At 53.9% G+C, this 20,832-nt stretch overlaps 1 protein-coding gene across 3 annotated transcripts; it reads left to right on the top strand.

Annotated features, from left to right (window-relative positions):
• The first annotated feature begins 1,384 nt into the window (after positions 1 to 1,384).
• On the top strand, positions 1,385 to 18,281 carry PEX11G (peroxisomal biogenesis factor 11 gamma). 3 transcript variants are annotated; one of them, XM_019015687.4, is made up of 6 exons: positions 1,385 to 4,180; positions 5,646 to 5,810; positions 9,138 to 9,326; positions 12,950 to 13,128; positions 16,784 to 16,846; positions 17,720 to 18,281. In XM_019015687.4, exons 3-6 carry the CDS (start codon positions 9,288 to 9,290, stop codon positions 17,952 to 17,954), a joined length of 516 nt encoding a protein of 171 aa, XP_018871232.1. In that variant the 5' UTR covers positions 1,385 to 4,180; positions 5,646 to 5,810; positions 9,138 to 9,287; the 3' UTR covers positions 17,955 to 18,281. The 3 variants fall into 3 exon arrangements, with proteins under 3 accessions (XP_018871232.1, XP_004059919.1, XP_018871233.1); XM_004059871.3 differs by lacking the exons at positions 1,385 to 4,180; positions 5,646 to 5,810 and adding an exon at positions 6,122 to 6,206; XM_019015688.3 differs by lacking the exons at positions 1,385 to 4,180; positions 5,646 to 5,810 and adding an exon at positions 6,558 to 7,412.
• The last annotated feature ends 2,551 nt before the right edge of the window (positions 18,282 to 20,832 follow it).

Here is a 20,832-nt window from a genome sequence, read left to right as displayed (position 1 = left end):
GGAAGGAAGGACGAAGGGAAGGAAGGCGGGAGGGAGGGAGGGAAAGGAAGGAAGAAGGAAAGGAGGAAGGAAGGAGGGAAGGAGGGAGGGAGAGAAGGAGGCAAGGAAGCAGGGAGGGAGGGAAAGGAAGGAAGAAGGAAAGAAGGAAGGAGGGAAGGAGGGAGGGAGGGGAAGGAGGGAAGGAAGGAAGGAAAGAAAGAAAGAAAGAAGTCAGAAGACTAAAGCTGTGCTTGGTAAGGAGCAGCCGTTGCTGGTATTAGCTAGTAGCAGAGGAGGGCCAGTTACTCTGATAGTGTGGGCAGTGTTCGTGTTTTGCCTGTGTTCAGACATGATTACGGAGCAGGCTTGTTTTGTCTTGCTCTGCTGCTGTCACAGAGTGGCCTTGTCTGATGTCGGCGTCATGTGAGATTGTTTATGTCCAGCAGGAGGACACCAGGGCCCTGCTTTGACTGCCAGGCCAGCTCCTGGCAACACCAAGGCCAGCTGTGAACACCAGGCCAGCTCCTGTGTCTTTTTCAAAGGTCGAGCTCAGACCTAGCCAGATGGGGGACGCTGGGAGGGCTGGGCTGTGTCTGCAAAGCTCACTGCTGTATCTCTGTTGCCTAGAGCAGGACCCGGCACACAGGAAGCATTCCGGCAAATGCATTGCGCTGTTCCAAGGCTGTTGGGCCTGAGAGGAGGGATCTGCTTATTCATGCAGCAGCGGGCTTTGCAGCCAGTGGCCTCTTTCCTCTGCATGTCTGGACCTTGGCTTTGGATTTTTTTTTTTTTTTTTTTTTTACTTTTTTAGAGATGGGTCTTGCTGACACCCAGGCTGGAGTGCAGTGGCGTGATCTCGGTTCACTGCAACCTCCACCTCCTGGATTCAATTGATTCTCGTGCCTCAGCCTCCTGAGTAGCTGGGACCACAGGCACAGGCCACTGCAGCTGGCTTGGCTTGAATTTTTCTGCTGTGAAAACAGTGACCCCGTGGCTGGGCGCAGTGGCTCATGCCTGTAATCCCAGCACTTTAGGAGGCTGATATGGGAGGATTCCCCAAGGTCAGGAGTTCGAGACCAGCCTGGCCAACAGGGCGAAACCCCATCTCTACTAAAAATACAAAAATTAGCTGGGCGTGGTGGTGGGTGCCTGTAATCCCAGCTACTTGGGAGGCTGAGGCAGGAGAATCGCTTGAACCCAGAAGCAGAGGTTGCAGTGAGCTAAGATCATACCACTGTATTCCAGCCTGGGTGACAGAGCGAGACTCTGACTCAAAAAAAAAAAAAAAAGAGTGACCCCCCCCACTGGGGGAGAGGGGAGTGCACAAAGACCCATGAACCCAAGTCTTTTTTTTTTTTTTGAGACGGGGTTTCACCATATTGGCCAGGCTGGTCTCCAACTCCTGACCTCAAGTGATCCACCTGCCTTGGCCTCCCAAAGTACTGGGATTACAGGTGTGAGTCACTGAGCTCAGCTAGTGGACCCAAGTCTTAACAGGAGCTGGATGTGGAAGTTAAAGAGTCTCTTGGGGCCAGGTGTGGTGGCACACACCTGTAATCCCAGTGCTACGGGAGGCTGAGGATGGAGGATCACTTGAACCCAGGAGTTCAATGCAGCAGTGGTGCTATGATCACGCCACTGCACTCCAGCCTGGGCAACAGAGCGAGACCCTGTCTCAAAAACAAACAAGAAGAAAAAAAAAAGAGGCTGGGCATGGTGGCTCATGCCTGTAATCCCAGCAGTTTGGGAGGCCGAAGTGGGTGGATCACTTGAGCCCAGGAGTTTGAGACCAGCCTGGCCAACATGGTGAGACCCTATTTCTATTAAAAACTCCAAAAATTAGTGGGGGCGTGGTGGCAGGTGCCTGTAATCCCAGCTGGTTGGGAGGCTGAGGCAGGAGAATTGCTTGAACCCGGGAGGTGGAGATGGCAGTGAGCCGAAATCACGCCACTGCACTCCAGCCTGGGCAACAGAGTGAGACTCTGTTTAAAAAAAAAAGAAAGAGAGACAGACAGAGAGGAAGAAAATCACAGGAGTGGACAAGGTCTTTCTTGTGCCCCCTTGTGTTCCATGCTCCCTTGGAGCACAAGAAGAGACCTTTGGACAGGGCAGTGAAATTTACAAAACAGATTCTCTGTTTTCTGCCAGGCTGTGTGGATATAGCCGTGAACAAGACAGGTCACCAGCAGGTAACATGGGTAGGAAGTGTCCAGGAGGGTGTGATCGGGTGGGTCCCGTGAGAGGATGACATTCGAGTAAAGGAAGTTAGGGAAAGAGGGAGCCACGTTGGTATCTGGCTCAAGAACATTTCTGCAGAGGAAACAGAACATGCAAAGTTCCTGAGGCAGGAATCTGCTGTAACTTTAAACAACAGGAGGAAAGCAATGCAGGAGAAGAGTAACAAGAGTTGAAATCAAGAGGAAATATTCTGTGAAAGAAAACTGGTTAACATCAAGGCCAGACGCGGTGACTCACGCCTATAATCCCAGCACTTTGGGAGGCCGAGGTGGGCAGATCTCTTGAGATCAGGAGTTCGAGACCAGCCTGGCCAACATGGCGAAACCCCGTCTCTACTAAAAGTATAAAATTAGCCGGGCACAGTGGTGGGTGTGCTGTAATCCCAGCTATTTGGGAGGCTGAGGCATGAGAATCGCTTGAACCTGGGAGGTGGAGGTTGCAGTGAGCTGAGATCGCCACTGCACTCCAGCCTGGGCAATAGAGTGAGACTCCGTCTCAAAAAAAAAAATTCAAACAAACAAACAGACTGGTAACATCATTAGTCATCAGGAAAAGGCAAAACAAAACCACAATGGGCTAGCACGTCACACCTACTACGATGGCTATCATAATCAAAAAAGGATGTTGCAAGGAAGTGGCGAAATTGGAACCTTTGTGTAATGCCGGTGGGGATGGAAAATGGTACTGTTACTGTGGGAAACAGTTGGGCAATTACTCAAAAAGTTCAACATAGAGTTACAAAATGACCCAGCAATGACCCACTTCTAGGTATAGACCCAAAGGAATGGAATCCAGGGACTCCAACTACATATTCACAAATGTTTATAGCTGTACTTATTCACTATCGCTAAAAGGCAGAAACAGCCCAAATGACCATCAGCTGATACGTGGATAAACAAAATGTGGTCCATCCATATGGCGCAATGCTATATAGCTGCAAGTGGAATGCACTTCTGATACATGCTGCAACTTAGATGAACCTCAACACCCTTATGCTCAGCTGCACGCAGTGGCTCACACCTGTAATCCCAGCACTTTTGGAGGCCAAGGCAGGAGGATCCCTTGAGTCCAGGAGGTCGAAACCAGCCTGGTGAACATAGCGAGACCCCATCTCTGCAAAAGAAAATTTTAAAAAATTGGCCATATGTGGTGGCGTGCACCTGTAGTCCCAGGCAATGTGGAGGCTGAGGCAGGAGGATCTCTCAAGCCCAGGAGTTCAAGGCTGCAGTGAGCTATGATCGCACCACTGCACTCCAGCCTGGTGACAGAGCAAGACCCTGTCTCAAAAACAAAAAGCAAAAACCAAAACAACCTATTATGCTTGGTGGAAGAGGCCAACACAAATGGTCACATATTGTATGATTCCATTTGTATGAAATATCAAGGAGGTCGGGCATGGTGGCTCATGCCTGTAATCCCAGCACTTTGGGAGGTCGAGGCAGATCCCTTGAGGTCAAGAGTTCAAGACCAGCCTGGCCAACATGGTAAAATCCATCTCTACTACAAATACAAAAATTAGCCGGGTGTGGTGGTGCGCACCTGTACTCTCAGCCACTTGGGAGGCCGAGGCAGGAGAATTGCTTGAACTTGGGAGGCAGAGGCTGCTGTGAGCTGAGATCATGCCACTGCACTCCAGTCTGGGTGACAGAGTGAGACTCTGTCTCAAAAAAAAAAAAAAAAATCAAGAAGTGGTAAAAATATAGAGAGACAGCAGAGAATGCAGATTAGTGGTTGCCAGGGGCTGGGAGGAGGGAGGAATTGAGTGATTGCTTTATGGGAACAGGGTGTAGGGGAGGAAACATACTTTTTCCTTTATTCTTAGTTCTTAGCTGTGATGGATCCTTGCAATGAAAGAATTAAGAAGGGCGGGTGGAGTGGTTCACGCCTGTAATTCCAGCACTTTGGAAGGTCGACGTGGGACGATTGCTTAAGCCCAGGGCTCAAGGCCAGCCTGGGTAAGATGGTAAGACTCCATTTCTACAAAAAATAAAAAATAAAAAGAAATTAGCCAATTGTGGTGGTAGGCACCTGTGGTCCCACCTACTCAGGATGCTGAGGTGGCAGGATCGCTTGATCCCAGGAGTTCAAGGCTGCAGTGAGTTAAGATCGTGCCGCTGCACTCTACCCCTTTTTTGTGGGTAGTTGGTCAAGCTACCATGGGGCAGAATGTAGCAAGCTCTGGGCATCATCCTGGGTCCTCAGGCCCAGAGAGCACACATGTGCTTCACATCTACAAATTTGGTTCCTCCCAGAGCGAGGCCCTGTCTCAAAAAAAAAAAAAAAAAAAAAAAAAGAGGCCAGGCGCGGTGGCTCACGCCTGTAATCCTAGCACTTTGGGAGGCAGAGACGGGCGGATCACGAGGTCAGGAGATCAAGACCATCCTGGCTAACACGGTGAAACCCCGTCTCTACTAAAAATACAAAAAAAAAAAAAAAAAAAAAAAAATACCCAGGCGTGGTGGCGGGTGCCTGTAGTAGTCCCAGCTACTCGGGAGGCTGAGGCAGGAGAATGGCGTGAACCCGCAAGGCGCAGCTTGCAGTGAGCCGAGATAGTGCCACTGCACTCCAGCCTGGGCGACAGAGCGAGGCTCCGTCTAAAAAAAGAAAAAGAATTAACAAGGGAAAAACAAATTTATTAACATGTGTACCTTATGTGTACCTGGGAGATGCCAAGAGAAATGAGGTGGCTTATATAACTCCTGCTTATATAGCACCTTCAACATACAGCAGCAAATTTTTGGACAAGTGACAAGACGAAGGAAAAGGACATTGAGGCCGGGTGCGGTGGCTCACGCTTGTAATCCCAGCACTTTGGGAGGCCGAGGCGGGCGGATCACTTGAGGCCAGGAATTTGAGAACAGCCTGGCCAACGTGGTGAAACCCCGACTCTACCAAAAATACAAAAATTAGCCCGGCACGGTGGTGCACAGCTGTGATCCCAGATACTTGGGAAGCTGAGGCACGAGAATCGCTTGAACCAGGGAAGCGGAGGACGCAGTGAGCAGAGATGGCGCTACTGCACTCTAGCTTTGGTGACAGAGCAAGACTCCGTCTCAAAAAAAAAAAAAAGAAAGAAAGAAAAAAAAAAGACGTCTCCAGACAAGAGTCTAAACGTGTCCCTGGTGATCAACCTTTGTCCTTCCTGGTAGAGAGGGGAGGAGGGCACCTTTGTACCTTTAGGTCCTGTTTTGAGGCAAATCAGGGAAGAACAGAGAGCTTTTCCGGTATCAGCTTCATTGATCTCAGCTCAAAATAATCCTACACCAAGGTCGCATATTTCAGAGGGGCATATGCTGGTATCCTACGGGGGTCTCTCTTGGGGGTGATAAAAATACCCCGAAACTAGCAAGGGGTGATGGTTGTCCAACATGTGCATGTACTAAATGTCACTGAATTGTGCATTTTTATTTTTTATTTATGTATTCGAGAACAATTCTTAACGTCCAAAGATAACGTCTTTCCTTAACGTCGAAAGATGCCTTGTTGTGATATTACAGCAGTCATTCCTGCTCACTACGGGCAAGCAGACAGTGCAGAAAAGGTGAAGCACAAAAACTAAAAAGGAAAATCTCTCCTTGAACCACTGCGAACAGGTTGGTGGTTTTGCTTGGAATATTTTTGGAGCGTGTGGGTAGTTGGTTAAACTTAGAAATATATTTTTTTGTGTGTGGGTAGTTGGCCAAACCGCCGTGGGGCAGAATGCAGCAAACTCCGAGGATCATCCAGGGTCTGCAGGCCTGGAGAGCACACACGTGTCGGCCCCACCTCTGCAAACTCTGTCCCTCCCCTACAGCGGACAAAAAGCCGGTCAGGGGACAAAGGCCTGCGGCCGCGCCTGCGCGCAAGCCTTTGGGGCGCTCCCGGTACCCCGGCCTGGCCCCGCCCCCTGGCGCGGCGCGCCGGCGTCGCGGTGACGTCACGGAGTTGCCATGGCGTCGCTGAGCGGCCTGGCGTCGGCGCTGGAGTCGTACAGGGGCCGGGACCGCCTGGTGAGGCAGGGGCGGACCGGGGCCGGAGGTCCTAGAGTTTGGCCCAAGCTCAGAGACTGGGAAACAGGCCAGAGAGGGGACGGGGTCGCCCAGGATACTCCGTCGCAGAGGCCCCGTCCGAGCTAGGCTCAAATGCGGTGCCCTAGCAGTGGACATTTATGTATTTATTTATTTTGGCTGGAGTGCAGTGGTGCGATCTCTGCTCACTGCAGCCTCCGCTTCCCGGGTTCAAGCGATTCTCCTGCCTCAGCACCCCCGAGTAGCTGGGACTACAGGCGCCCGCCACCACTCCCTGCTATTTTTTTGTATTTTTAGTAGAGACGGAGTTTCATCGTGTTAGCCAGGATGGTCTCGATCTCCTGGCCTCAAGCGATCCACCTGCCTCGGCCTCCCAACGTGCTGGGATTACAGGCGTGAGCCACCGCGTCTGGCCAGCGTTGGACATTTAGATCGTTTCTGCCAACCCAACCTGTCTGGACATTGACACACTGGCCAGATTCCCGTGTTTGGACGTTTTGGATCCGACCAGGCCACTGAAGTTGTCCTGAACAATCTCGTGTTGGGATTTGGGATGTTGCAGGGCTCCCCTGTGGCTGGACATTCACTTCCAACCAGATTCCCTATAGTTGGGCATTTAGGTTGTTTCAGCCAACCTAGACCAAAGAACACGCCATGGCCTGGGCCCTGCCATGTCTAAGCAGCGATGGGTTCCAACAAAACCCCAGTTGGTCATTTAGATCATCTCTGCCAACCCAGCCTGGCTGGACGTTTACATACCAAACGGATTCCCATGTTTGGACATTTAGGATCTGACCAGGCCACTGTAGTTGGTCCCTGGATTGTCCCAAACAATCTCGTGGGGATTTAGGATATTGCAAGACTCTCCCTATGGCTGGACAGTTTTTAGTTCCAATCAAGTCCCATATGGTTGAACATTTAGGTTATGCCATCCATGCCCCTGAGTCTGGACTCTTAGCTTGTCCCCACCAGTCTCTTATAGGTAGACATTTAGGTTGTACCAGGCGGTGTACTGGTGGCTAGGCATTTAGATTCCATTCAAATATCTTATGATTGGGGGGGTGGGTTAACAAATCTCCCCCGAGTTGAACATTCGGATTGCAGTGTTTTGCCATTATAATGGGGCTGGAAAGGAATTACAAGTAAAAATAAACAAAACAACAGGAACAAGCAATTTCTGAAAAGCAGGTAAAATAAAGATATAAGGGAGGCCAGGCGTGGTGGCTCACGCCTGTAATCCTAGCACTTTGGGAGGCTGAGCTGGGTGGATTGTCTGAGCTCAGGAGTTTGAGACCAGCCTGGGCAACGTGATGAAACCTCGTCTCTACCAAAATACAAAAATTAGCCGTGTGTGGTGGTGCGTGCCTGTAGTCCCAGCTACTTGGGAGGCTGAGGCGGGAGAATTGCTTGAACCTGGGAGGCAGAGGTTGCAGTGAGCTCACACCTTTGCACTCGAGCCTGGGGAGCAGAGCGAGACTCTGTCTCCAAAAGAAAAAAGATATAAGAGTAGTGAAGATGACCTATTTCACAAGGCTCCACATCACCTACTGAGTAGGTTCTTTCTCTCTAAAGTAATTCTACCAAATTATCCTGTTGTTCACTGGGTTGAGGCCTGATCACCTGCGCCCACCATTCAGCACATCCAAAGGCTTTGGTCCAGGCAGGTAGATGTAAATATACACTTTAGCCATGGCTTCCTGCCACCTGGGAAAAGAAGGACCTGGGAGGTGGGAAGTAAGGAGCTTTGTTTTCTTTGTTCCTGTCACATCTGTTCCCAAAGGCTGTGCCCTTCAGTTACATCAATGATGTCATGTTTCTTCATTTGTCCCACCTCCAAGTATGTTTTTAAACTTTCAGCTTTTTTTTTTTCTTTTTCTTTTTTTTTTTTTTTAGACAGAGTCTCGCCCTGTTGCCCAGGCTGGAGTGTAGTAGCACGATTACAGCTCACTACAGTCTGGAACTCCTGGGCTCAAGTGATCCTCCAGCATCAGCCTCCCAAGTAACCACCATGCCCTGTTAACTTAAAAAAAATTTTGGTAGCCAGGCGCGGTGGCTTACACCTGTAATCCCAGCATTTAGGGAGGCTGAGGCGAGTGGATCATGAGGTCAGGAGATCAAGACCAACCTGGCTAAAATGGTGAAACCCTGTCTCTACTAAAAATACAAAAAATTAGGTGGGCTTGGTGGCGGGTGCCTGTAGTCCCAGCTACTCGGGAGGCTGAGGCAGGAGAATGGCGTGAACCCGGGAGGTGGAGCTTGCAGTGAGCCGAGATCGCGCCACTGCACTCCAGCCTAGGTGACAGAGCAAGACTCCATCTCAAAAAAAAAAAAAAAAAATTTTGGTAGAGGCAGGGTCTTGCTATGTTGCCCAGGCTGGTCTCAAACTTCTGGTCTGAAGGCATCCTCTCACCTTGGTTTCTCAAAGTGCTGGGGTTACAGGTGTGAGCCACTGTGCCCCACCTAAACGTTCAGCTTTTACTGTCACTTTGTAGATTTAGAATCTTCCAAACCCTTGGGTCAGGCATGGTGGCTCATGCCTGTAATCCCAGCACTTTGGGAGGCTAAGGCAGGTGGATCACTGAGGTTATGAGTTTGAGACCAGCCTAGCCAACCTGGTGAAACCCTGTCTCTACAAAAAATATAAAAATTAGCGGGGTGTGGTGGTGGGCGCCTGTAATCCCAGCTACTGGGGAGGCTGAGGCACAAGAATTGCTTGAACATGGGAGATGGAGGCTGCGGTGAGCCGAGATCGTGCCACTGCACTCCAGTCTGGATGACAGAGTGAGACTCTTTCAAAAAAAAAAAGAATCTTCCACACTCTCAATCTAGCGGGGCCCGGGGCCAGGTATGGGGGGATGCAGCTCAGTTCTGCAGAACAGGAGGGCCACACTGACTGCTTCTGGTTTCCCACAGATCCGAGTGCTGGGGTACTGCTGCCAGCTGGTTGGTGGAGTTCTGGTTGAACAGTGTCCTGCCAGGTCCGAAGTGGGGACGCGTCTGTTGGTGGTGTCCACCCAACTCAGCCACTGCAGGACCATCTTGCGACTCTTTGATGACCTGGCCATGTTTGTCTACACTAAGCAATATGGCCTGGGGGCACAGGTAACAGGGTTTGTGGGGCTCTAGGGAGTTGGGTGCGGACCTGAGTGGACATTTTTAAAAAAATTTTTTGGCCCCTCACGGTGGCTCATGCTTGTAATCCCAGCACTTTGTGAGGCCAAGGCGGGCGGATCATGAGGTCAGGAGTTCGAGACCAGCCAGGCCAACATGGTAAAACCCTGTCTCGGCTGGGTGCAGTGGCTCATGCCTGTAATCCCAGCACTTTGGGAGGCTGAGGCGGGCGGATCACGAGGTCAGGAGATCGAGACCGTCCTGGCTAACACAGTGAAACCCCATCTCTACTAAAAATGCAAAAAATTAGCCAGGTGTGGTTGCAGGCGCCTGCAGTCCCAGCTACTCAGGAGGCTGAGGCAGGAGAATGGCCTGAACCCGGGAGGTGGAGCTTGCAGTGAGCCGAGATCGCACCACTGCACTCCAGCCTGGGCGACAGAGCGAGACTCCGTCTAAAAAAAAAAACCCTGTCTCTACTGATAATACAAAAATTAGCTGGGCATGGTGGCGCGTGCCTGTAGTTCCAGCTACTTGGGAGGCTGAGGCAGGAATGTCACTTGACCCTGGGAGGCGGGGAGGTTGCCATGAGCCGAGAATTGTGCCACTGCACTGGCAGCCTGGGCAATGGAGCGAGACTCCATCTCAAATAAAACAAAAAAAAATTTTTTTTATAGACAGGGTCTTGCTTTGTCATACAGGCTGGAGTGCAGTGGAGTGATCATAGCTCACTGCAGCCTTGAACTCCTAGGCTCAAGTGGTCCTCCCGCCTTAGCCTCCCTGAGTGCTGGGATGACAGGCGTGAGCCACCATGAGCGTTTTATAGTCTTGTCCCAAAGTGCTCCCTGCGTGGGTAGTTTATTACTTTTAAAAATTTCACTTTCTTCTTTGAGAGGATCAGATGTTCTCATTTTGATTTAAATTTTTAAAAATAGCAAACGTTCACACATTCCAAAGGAGGATATAATTTTAAAAAACCTCCCTCCTTCCTGATCTTCGAGGCCTCCAATTTTTCCCCAGAGAGGCAGCCACTGTGGTCAGCTTCTTTTTTTTTTTTTTGAGACAAGGTCTCACTCTGTCACTCAGGCTGGAGTGCAGTGGCGTGATCTCGGCTCACTGCAACCTCTACCTCCGGGATTCAAATGATTTTTCTGCCTCAGCCCCTCACGTAGCTAGGATTACAGGCACCCCCCACCAAGCCTGGCTAATTTTTGTATTTTTAGTAGAGACGGGGTTTTGTCATGTTGGCCAGGCTAGTCTCGAACTCCTGACCTCAAGTGATCCACCTGCCTCAGCCCAAACTGCTGGGATTACAGGTGTGCGCCACCGTGCCCGGCCGTGTGGTCAGCTTCTTGTGTCTCCTTTGTGAGATTTCCTGTACTCGCATAGGCAAATACATATGGTTTACATAAACAGTGCTTTTTTCACTTAACAGTACAGCTTTGGCATCATTTCTTTATCTTTCTTTTTTTTGGAGACAGAGTCTTACTCTGTCACTCAGCCTGGAGTACAGTGGCGTCATCATGGCTCACTGCAGCCTTGACTTCCCGGGCTGAGGTGATCCTCCTACCTCAGCCTCCAGAATAGCTGGGACTACAGGTGCACCACCACACCTGGTTAATTTTTTGTATCTTTTGTAGAGACAGGGTTTTGCCATGTTACCCAGGCTGGCCTTGAACTCCTGGGCTCAAGTGATCCACCTGCCCCGCCTCCCAAAGTGCTAGGATGACAGGCGTGAGCCACCGCGCCTGGCCACAGATCATTTCTTATCAGTCTAGAAAGAGCTGCGTTCTCAGGACCACATAGTGCTCTGCTACGCAGCTTCGGATTTATTTAATCGACCTCTGGTTGACGCACAGGGCAATGATTTCTAAGGTTTTGCTATTGCGACAGTGCTGCAGAGAGTAGCCTTGTCCCACAGGCGTCCCACAGGCGTGCCAGCCTATCTAGAGAGCCATCTTGCCCCCCACGGGATGATCTCAGAGGCTGCGTGGGCCAGCCTCTCAGCGTCATGCCCCTCCCTGGGCTGCCCTGTCTGTTCTCTCTGTCCTCCCAGGGATCACCTCTCTGAGCCACTTGCTACTCAGATGCTCCCCGCCCCGAAATCCCAACCCCACCGTGTTCAGCACCACGTGTCCTTGGCCTGATCATCCTATATCATGAGTGTTGCTGTGGGCCGCCTTCCTGTTTTGACACCTATAGCATCCTCCTCCTCCGTGTCTGATTAGGACAACGCTCTGGTGCATCCCTGAGACCCCTCCTTTCTCTATGCCCTCTGTGGAAGAGCCCTCAGGCAAGGGGTGGAGGCCCTTGCACCTCGAGTGTCCCTTGGCCAGAACAAGAGCCCCGTTTGTTGGGTTCCCGGTTTATATGTCTGCGTTCCTCCCTGCCCTGGTGAGCCTCTGCCCCTCCCCAGAGTCTAGCCTGGAGCCTGCCGCTTCTCAGGAAATCCGGGCGGAATGAGCACATTGGGGCGGGGTCCGCCATCCTCAGGGAGGTGGGCAATGTGCCAGGACGCGCCAGGCAGATGAGGGAAGCTGGAGTGAGGTTCAGACCCCGGAGGGAGGTAGGATCATGACTGGCCAGAAAGAAGGAGAGCAGCACCTGGAATCAGCGGTGGGGGCGGGAAGGAGCTTCCTGGGAAGTCAGAGAGGAGGGGAAGGGTGTGGCAGGTAACAAGGAGGATAAAGGTAGAGGGGGCGGGGCTCCGATGGGGCGGGGTCACGATGGGCGGGGTCCCAAGGGGGGTGGGGTCCAAAGGGGGCGGGTCCCCGGTTGGCTGCGGGGCTCCAGTCCCAGAAACCAGGCTTCAGCGCTGGTTTCTACAGCCTCAACTGGTCCTTCGTCGCTGGCTCTAGGCGGTGTGATTAAGAACTTGGGGCAGAGGGTATGGGCACTGTGCAGGACCGAGAGCCCGCGTGTGCATTGCAATTCGAGGGCCTGGAGGACCATCCCTGCCGGAACTGGGGGTCAGCGGCTTTCCCTGAGAGCCTCAGCGTGGCCGTCTGTAACTTGCTCGGGGTTGAGGGGGTGGCCATGAGCCTTGCTGCACTGTGCCTGGCGCGTGGTCAGCAGTGGGCGTGCGGTGGCCCAAGGGTTGGCACACCATCTCAGCCTGGTCAGGGTTCCCTGCGGGCCACCTCATGCTCCCTGCATAGAGTCTGGCAACAGAGGTCCTCGCCTGTGCAGGAACTGGAAGCCTTTGGGAAGGAAGGCTCTGACACAGGGCTCCCAACTTGGCCTGGGAATCCCCTGGGAATGTGAAAATTCCCTGTGAAAATTCCCGGTACTGGGGCCTGCCCCAGGCTGAGTGAGGCAGAATCCTCACGGCTGGCATTGGGCATGGGGTTTTTGAAGCTCCGCAGAGGATTGCACTGCACAGCTGCGTTGAGAGCCTCCCTCCAAGGGGCACTGAGCACCGTGCTGCCGAGACACGGAAATCAGGCCTGTGCGGGGACCCCAGCCCCAGAGCCTTTCTCCCGCAGGGCCTGCCGGGCCTGGACACGGCCCAGGGACTGGGGTCAGGAAATAGCTCTCTGCCACCTGGCATGGCTACGGTGCTAAAATGGGCAGTGGGTAAGTCTGACCCTAGGCCCCCTCTGCTCCTGGTCCTGCAGGAGGAGGACGCCTTTGTCCGCTGGGTCTCCGTCCTAGGGAACCTGGCCGACCAGCTCTACTACCCCTGTGAGCACGTCGCCTGGGCAGCTGATGCCCGGGTCCTCCACGTGGACTCTTCTCGGTGGTGGACGCTGAGTACAACCTTGTGGGCCCTCTCTCTGCTCCTGGGGGTTGCCAGGTAAGTGGCATGGGCCAGAAGGGAGCACCCAAGGTCCCTGGGCGGTGCCTCCTTAGCAAAGTGGCAGCGGCCCCAGCAACAGCACAGGCTTCAGACTGAGGTGGGTCTTTGCCTCTTAGAGTCTTCCTTGGAGGTTTTGTTGTTTCTTCCTTTTGTGGGTGTATTTGTTTAGAATAACTGTCGGAACAAATTAGCACAACTCTGTAGTGGTGGGCAACAGAAACTTCTTATCTTAGGATTCTGAAGGCTGAAAGTCAGAACACTCCCTGGGCTAGTGTCAGCAGGCGCTGATGCCTTCTGGAGGTCCCAGGGGGAGGTCCGTTTCCTTGGATTTTCCAGCTTCTGGAGGCCACCCACATTCCTTGGCTCATGGCCCCTTCCTTCATCTTCCAAGCATGACCTCTGCTTTCAGGGTCACACCTCCTTCCCTGACCCTCATCCTCCTTCCTCCCTCCTATAAGGACCCCTGTGATGACATGGGGACCACCTGGATGATCCAGGGTAATACCCCATCTCAAGATCCTTAGCTTAGGTTGGGCGTGGTGGCTCATGCCTGTAATCCCAGCACTTTGGGAGGCCAAGGCAGGTGGATCACTTGAGCCCAGGAGTTCTAGACCAGCCTGGCCAACATGGTGAAACCCTGTCTCTACTGAAAATACAAAAAATTAGCTGGGCTTGGTGGTGCACACTTGTAATCCCAGCTACTTGGGAGGCTGAGGCAGGAGGATTGCTTGAATTTGGGGAGGTGGAGGTTGCAGTGAGCCGAGATCACACCCCTGCACTCCAGCCTGGCGACAGAGCAAGATTCCGTGTCAAAAAAAGAAAAAATCCTTAGCTTAATCCCATCGGCAAAGTCTCCTTTGCCTTGGAGGTGAACATGTTGACAGGTTCAGGACATGGACATTTTAGGAGGGGCCATGACTCTGCTGACCACACTCAGAAAGAAGAAGTAACTCCAGGGCCTGTGAGAAGCAGCCAGCGGAGTGGCCTTTACCCGGGTCCCTGAGTCTTGCTGGCGTTGCTGTCAGCCGACACCCCAGAGAAAACAGTCAGCAGTTTCCTGACTAGCTCTGTGCCTCCAAAAAACCATATAGTTTCTAGAACTTTCCAGTAATGGTTTCCTCCCAAACATTTTCCTCTTTGCAAATGTGCTGAGTCAGAATCCCCTGCCCCTGAAAACACCAGCAGGAGCTGGGCCCCCTGGTCTCCATGTTTCAGTGGCCGTGAAGGGCTCTTAGATCGCTGGGGTGAGGTGCAGCTGCCCCCAGCCTCGGGGCAGGCTGTGTCCTTTTTCTGGGGGAAGCTTTGCTTGTCCCTGGTCGAGGCTCTGACTCTCAGTAGTTCTTGTTTTCCCCCCGACACAGATGTCCTAATTACATGCTTACCGTAGACAACCTGGAAAATAGATAAACCTCAGAGTAGAAGATTCGAATTACCCACAATCCAACCCAGAGACTCCCACTGTTCAAGCTTTGGTGGTTCTTTTCCAGCCTTTGACCTAATACCCTGCCTGTGCATTTTGGCTGTCTCAAAAGGGTCATGTTTCATGGCCATGGCCCCTGGAGGCAGTGGTGTCTGTGGTGCTGGCCTTCCCTGTGTGCTGGGAGACCCAGGGGAGGGTGCCTGGGCCCAGCCTGGATGTTCCTGGGGCTCCGGTCAGAGGGGGGCCTTGGCTCACAGCCTCTCTTCCTCCACCTTCCCCTGGGTGCCTCGTGACCTCTGGTTTGTATTTTAGGGGCAGCCTTGGTTCCTTTCTTTTTTGCTTAAATAAATTTTTTTTTTTGAGACAGGCTGAAAAGCAGTGGCTCAATCTTGACCCACTGCAACCTCCGCCCCTTGGGCTCAAACAATGCTCCCACCTCAGCCTTCTGAGTGGCTGGGACCACAGGCTGTGCCACCATATCTGGCTAATTTTTGTAATGTTTTTTCTGTAGAGACACGGTTTTGCCATGTTGCCCAGACTGGTCTCCAACTCCTGGGCTCAGGTGATCCACTTGCCTTGGCCTCCCTAAGTGCTGGGATTATAGGCGTGAGTCACCACGCCCGGCCCAGACTTAATTTTTTTAGAGCAGTTTTAGGCTCATGGCAAAATTGAGCATAACGTTCAGAGAGCTCCCATATACCCACACACACAGCCTCCCCGACTACTGGCAGCATCCGCATGGTGCATTTGTTACAACTGATGCCCCTCCATGGATCCGTCATCACCCCAAGTGAGTAGCTCACGTTAGGGTTCACGCTAGGTTTTGGGCATCCGATAGGTTTGGACACTGACACGTGTCCCCCCTTGCAGAATCAAATGGAACTGTTTCACGGCCATCAAAGTCCTGTGTGCCCCGCCTGCTGCGGCATTCTTGTTTCGGGCATGTGGTTTTTCATCATTTCTCTGGGTTTGTGGTGAGCAGGGGGAGTGGGTGGAGAGCATTCCATGTGTGCTCATCACGACCAGACATCTGCCCTAAGGCCCAGGGCTGCCGGAGCATCAGTCAGGAGGTTGCTAAATGGAGATGCCTGGGTCCGGCGCCCAGGGCTTCTGATTCTTTTCTTGAGACACAGTCTTCCTCTGTCGCCCAGGCTGGAGTGCAGTGGTGCGATCTTGGCTCACTGCAACCTCCACCTCCCGGGGTCAAGTGATTCTCCTGCCTCAGCCTCCCGAGTAGCTGGGATTACAGGCGCCTGCCACCACCCCCAGCTAATTTTTGTATTTTTAGTAGAGACAGGGGTTCACCATGTTGGCCGGGCTAGTCTTGAACTCCTGACCTCAGGTGATCCACCTGCCTTGGCCTCCCAAAGTGCTGGGATTACAGGTGTGAGCCACCGCGCTTGGCCTAGAGCTTCTGATTCTGTGGGTCTGGGGAGCCCAGGAATCAGTGTTTTGCCCTAGCCCCCCAGGAGGCTCCCACCTGCTGTGCCACTGGCGCTATCCTGCATCCTGCACCCTGGGTACCCAGTGGCCAGAGGAGTTGTGACCAGGCCCTGCCCATTCTGTCACAGTCACAACCCGGCACACCCCACGGCCGAGGCTGGAGAGTGCAGGTGCCTGGTGGACCGGCCCGGGTGGGTGCCATGCACGGCTGCAGAGCCTGCTGGGAGCACAGAGGCTGCCCACTGGGTAGCCCCTTCCTCAGCCTGCAGATGCCAGCCCTGGGGGCCCAAGGGATCATCCAGACAGGTCCAGCCAATGTCCAGGGTGTGTGTGCAGGGGGTGCTGGCATGGCACTGATTTGGACCTTTCCACACAGAGCAGGCAAGGCAGCCGAGGCCCGGAGGGGAAACGGCGTCCCCACGCTTTTCCAACTGCAGGCCTCTTGGCATCCTTTTCTGTCTAGGACTCCCTGCCAGGCTGTGAACACCTCACGGGGCTTGATGTTCCTTTGAGCACTTGCCAGTGGTTTGCAGAGGCTGGGCCAGGCCCTGGATGGCCACGTCAGAAGTGCAGGACGATGTCCCGGGTGGGACGGGGCCGTGTTAGAGATGAGTCCCTGAGAGCTTGAGGCACAGCCAGGAGGGTGTGGGACTGTGGGGGGCAGGGAGAGGGCAGGCCGCTTATCCGAGATGCAGCACCTGTCCCAGACTGTATGTCCGGGGCCAGCGTTGTGGAGCTAACCCTCCTGCTCCCCCCCGGGGCATCCTCCCTCGGGCTCTGGTGCCGCAGGTCCCTGTGGATGCTGCTGAAACTGAGACAGAGGCTGCGGAGCCCCACGGCGCCCTTCACCAGGTAGGAGCCCGTGATCACCCAGCAGGGAGGCCCACTCCCTCCAGCAGGCGTGGGATCCCGGCTCACAGCCACCCCTGTGCAGGCCCGTGCTGGGGGTCTGTTGTGCTCAGGTCATGGGGGTGTCATCACAGCCTCTGGTGGGTGGCAGTACCTTTTACAGATGGAGAAACTGAGGCTTGCTTGAGCGGGGACTCCAGGGCTGAGCCTTCATGGCTGCGCCCCCAGCAGGAATGATCAATTTCCCGAAGGCCATTGCCATTGTTACTGTTGCTTTTTCTTTTTGTTTTTTGAGACAGGGTCTTGCTCTGTTGCCCAGGCTGGAGCGCAGTGGTGCCATCTCGGCTCACGGCAGCCTCCGCCTCCCGGGCTCAACTGATCCTCCTGTTTCAGCTTCCCGAGTAGCTGGGACTACAGGCACAGGCCAGCACGCCTGGCTAATTTTGTTATTTATTTTTTGGTGGAGATGGGGTCTCGCCATATTGGCCAGGCTTATCGTCACTGTGTCATCCTGATAAAGAAAGGCCGGGCAGGCACAGGCCACGCTCATGGGGTTCCCCCTTCCCTCCACACCTCCCAAAGTGCATTTGTGCTTTCTGTTTTTCACAAGGAATCCCCATCTCTGGGTGTTCAGGACGAGGAGTGAGGTGTGGATTTGAGGACTTGGACCCGGGTCCCTGCCCTGTTCGTGCTTGGGTCGGGGGGGTGATGGGGACTCAGTCTCTGTGGATGGTCAGGGAGGCCACCTCAGTCCTGCCAGCTCCTCCCACTCACAGGCAGGGGCTCAGGGCTGCCAGGCCACACAGGGCATTCAGGGGCTTGGGAAGGGCAGGCAGGTGTGAGCGTGAGTGTAAGTGGCCCCTCTCTGCCCCACAGCCCACTGCCCCGGGGCAAGCGGAGGGCCATGGAGGCGCAGATGCGGTCGGAGGCGCTGTCACTTCTCAGCAACCTGGCCGACCTGGCCAACGCCGTGCACTGGCTGCCCCGGGGCGTGCTGTGGGCCGGCCGCTTCCCGCCGTGGCTAGTGGGCCTCATGGGCACCATCTCCTCGATCCTCAGCATGTACCAGGCGGCCTGGGCCGGCGGCCAGGCCGAGGCCACTACCCCCTGACACTGCCGGAAGAGCACAGGGACACAGCCAGAGCCCACGGAGGGCCCTTCCCGCAAAGCAGAAGCCGCCAGGGCAGGGGCCAGGGCTCTCATGGAGCTGCCTGTGGTGAAACCCATGGGCAGGGTGGGTGGAGGGACTGATGCGAGGTGCCCCAGGCCTCAGCCTGGAGCTCCTGAGCCGTGACAGTTTTCAAGGGCCGTGCAGGGCTTCAGCAGCACCTCCTGCCTGCCAGCTGGCGTCTTGTATCCAAATCAAGATGAGGAAGAGGGGGCCTGTCGTGCCTTGAGAAAGCTGGAACGGGAATCAATTAAACATTGTGGTGCTGGCGCCTGGCTCAGGGGTGAAGGTTATTACACTGGTGGCTCCTGGCCCCTTACCCTCCGCAGGACGGACCCAAAGTTGGAAACCACACTACCCCAGCCCACCTTCAGGAATGCTCTCAGCCCGGTGGGTCTTCTCCATCTTTGAGCAAGCGTTGCCCACGGACCCCAAGTGGCCTCCAGCCATTGAGGGCTGTTCTCTACTCCCCAGAGTCCTGGGCACACAGGCCAGAGGTGCCACCTCTCGTCAGGCCACCCGAGGGCGTGGCCTCATGCCACTGTGCTGCCGACGCAGGGCCACTGTGAGCATTTTAAGGGCTCCAGGCTGAGACTGGGCAACACACACTGGCATCGCTGAAGACACTTGGGGCTCCCACCTCAGCCAGTGTGTGGTGGGATGGGATGAGGGCACTGCTTAGTCTGCTGGCTGAGAACGACCCTTCAGAGTCCGAGCACATGTGGCCTCTGGCAGACATTGTTGCACAGCCTGGCCCAGGAACACACAACAGCCAGTGTGTGTGTGCCCTTGGGCCTCATGTGATATCAATTGCACTGCCTTGATTTTTATCTTTTTGACCCAGGATCTCTGTCACCCAGGCTGGAGTGCAGTGGTACGATCATAGCCTCACCGCAGCCTCGAACTCCTGGACTCAAGGGATCCTCCTACCTCAGCCTCCCGAATAGCAGGAACTACAGGCGTTTATCACCAAATCCAGCTAATTTTTAAACTTTTTGTAGAGACAGCGTCTCACCACATTGCCCAGGCTGGTCTTGAACTCCTGGCTTCAAGTGAGCTGCCTGCCTCGGCCTCCCAGAGTACATTTGTGATTTGTTTTGTTTTTTACAAGGAAGATACCAGGTGGCTCTGAGCAGCTGGGAGGCCGGGGACTGCTCAGGATCACACGGGTGCGGGAGAACCCATCTGTGGGGGCTCCTTCTGCCCAGGACTCACGAGTGGGCCAGGCTTGGTGGGTTTCCCCCTTCTTTCCCATGTCGGGGGTGCAGGCCTGTCCTGGCCCTCAGCAGAGGCCTCCTTCCCAGCCCCTAGCAGCACCTGCATGATTAGGGCATCTCATTGTCTACCTGGAGACCCAACTACTTACCAGCTCATACCTGTGGGGCCCTTGGAGCAGCGCCTCTGTGTGGGGAAGCCACATGACCACCTGGTCACAGGTGCCAGGAGGAAAAGCAAGCCACCTTCAGGGATACCGCCTGGGCTGGGAAGGCCTTGGACACTGACCATGTGGAGCCCAGGTACAAAGCAGACAGGTTGGATGCTTCCAGAAAGGGAGGCCGCTCTCCCACTCTCTCAGCTGGTCACAGTGGTTGTGTGTGTGTGTGTGTGTGTGTTTAAACAGTTTTATTGAAATATAATTCACATATAAAATTTATCCACAGAAGGGGGACAGTTCAGTGGCTTTTAGTACATTCACAGTCGTGCAAGCAGAGCCACAATCAACCTTAGAACATTCCATCACCCCAGAGAGAAACCTCACACCCCTCAGCTGTTACCCACCCGCAGCCCCCAGGCTTGGTGACCACTACTTTGTCCCTGGGTTGCCCATTCTGGTCCAGTGGTTCTCAACCTTTTAGGGGCTGGGAACAGACCCCTTTGTGAACCTTAAAGACTACGGGCCCTCTTTTTTGAGACAGAGTCACTCTGTTGCCCAGGCTGGAGTGCAGTGGCGCGATCTCGGCTCACTGCAACCTCCGCCTCTTGGGTTCAAGCAATTCTCTGCCTCAGCCTCCCGAGTAGCTGGGACTACAGGCACGCCCAAGCATGCCTGGCTAATTTTGTATTTTTAGTAGAAACGGGGTTTCACCATGTTGCCCAGGCTGGTCTTGAACTCCTGTGCTCAAGTGATTCACCCACTTCGGCCTCCCAAAGTGCTGGGATTACAGGCGTGGGCCACCGTGCCCAGCCACTACAGGCCCTCTTTGCAGAACATCTCATTTTAGGGTGCCTCCAAGCCACCCAGGGCCCATAAGGAGTGCTGAGGAAGGCTGGGGGCATCCCAGTGGAGGGGTCAGCTAGGCAGAGGTCAGAGGACAGCTGGGGTTGGGGTGGAGCAAATCAGAGGGTGCGGGGGGAGACACACACACACACACACACGAGACACACACACACACACACACACAGAAACTCCAATGCCCACCATCAGGAGAATAGCTACTGGCCAGTTTTATGTTGTGTGCATTTGACCACAATGAAGAAAAAAATAGACCAGGCGCGGTGGCTCACGCCTGTAATCCCAGCACTTTGGGAGGCCGAGACAGGCAGATCACCTGAGGTCAGGAGTTCAAGACGAGCCTGGTCAACATGGTGAAACCCCATCTCTACAAAAATGCAAAAATTAGCCGGGCATGATGGTGGGCGCCTGTAATCCCAGCTACTCGGGAGGCTGAGGCAGGACAATCACTTGAACCCGGGAGGCGGCGGTTGCAGTGAGTCAAGATAGCGTGCCACTGCACTCCAGCCTGGGTGACAGAGCAAGACTCCATGTCAAAAAAATAAATAAAAATGTAATAAATTAATTACATCCTTTTGTTTTTTTCTT

This window comes from Gorilla gorilla, chromosome 20 (genome assembly GCF_029281585.2).
Source record: "Gorilla gorilla gorilla isolate KB3781 chromosome 20, NHGRI_mGorGor1-v2.1_pri, whole genome shotgun sequence".
NCBI classification, from domain to species: domain Eukaryota; kingdom Metazoa; phylum Chordata; class Mammalia; order Primates; family Hominidae; genus Gorilla; species Gorilla gorilla.
The sequence above is the reverse complement of the archived record's forward strand: the minus strand, read 5'-3'. Positions and strand labels throughout refer to the sequence as shown.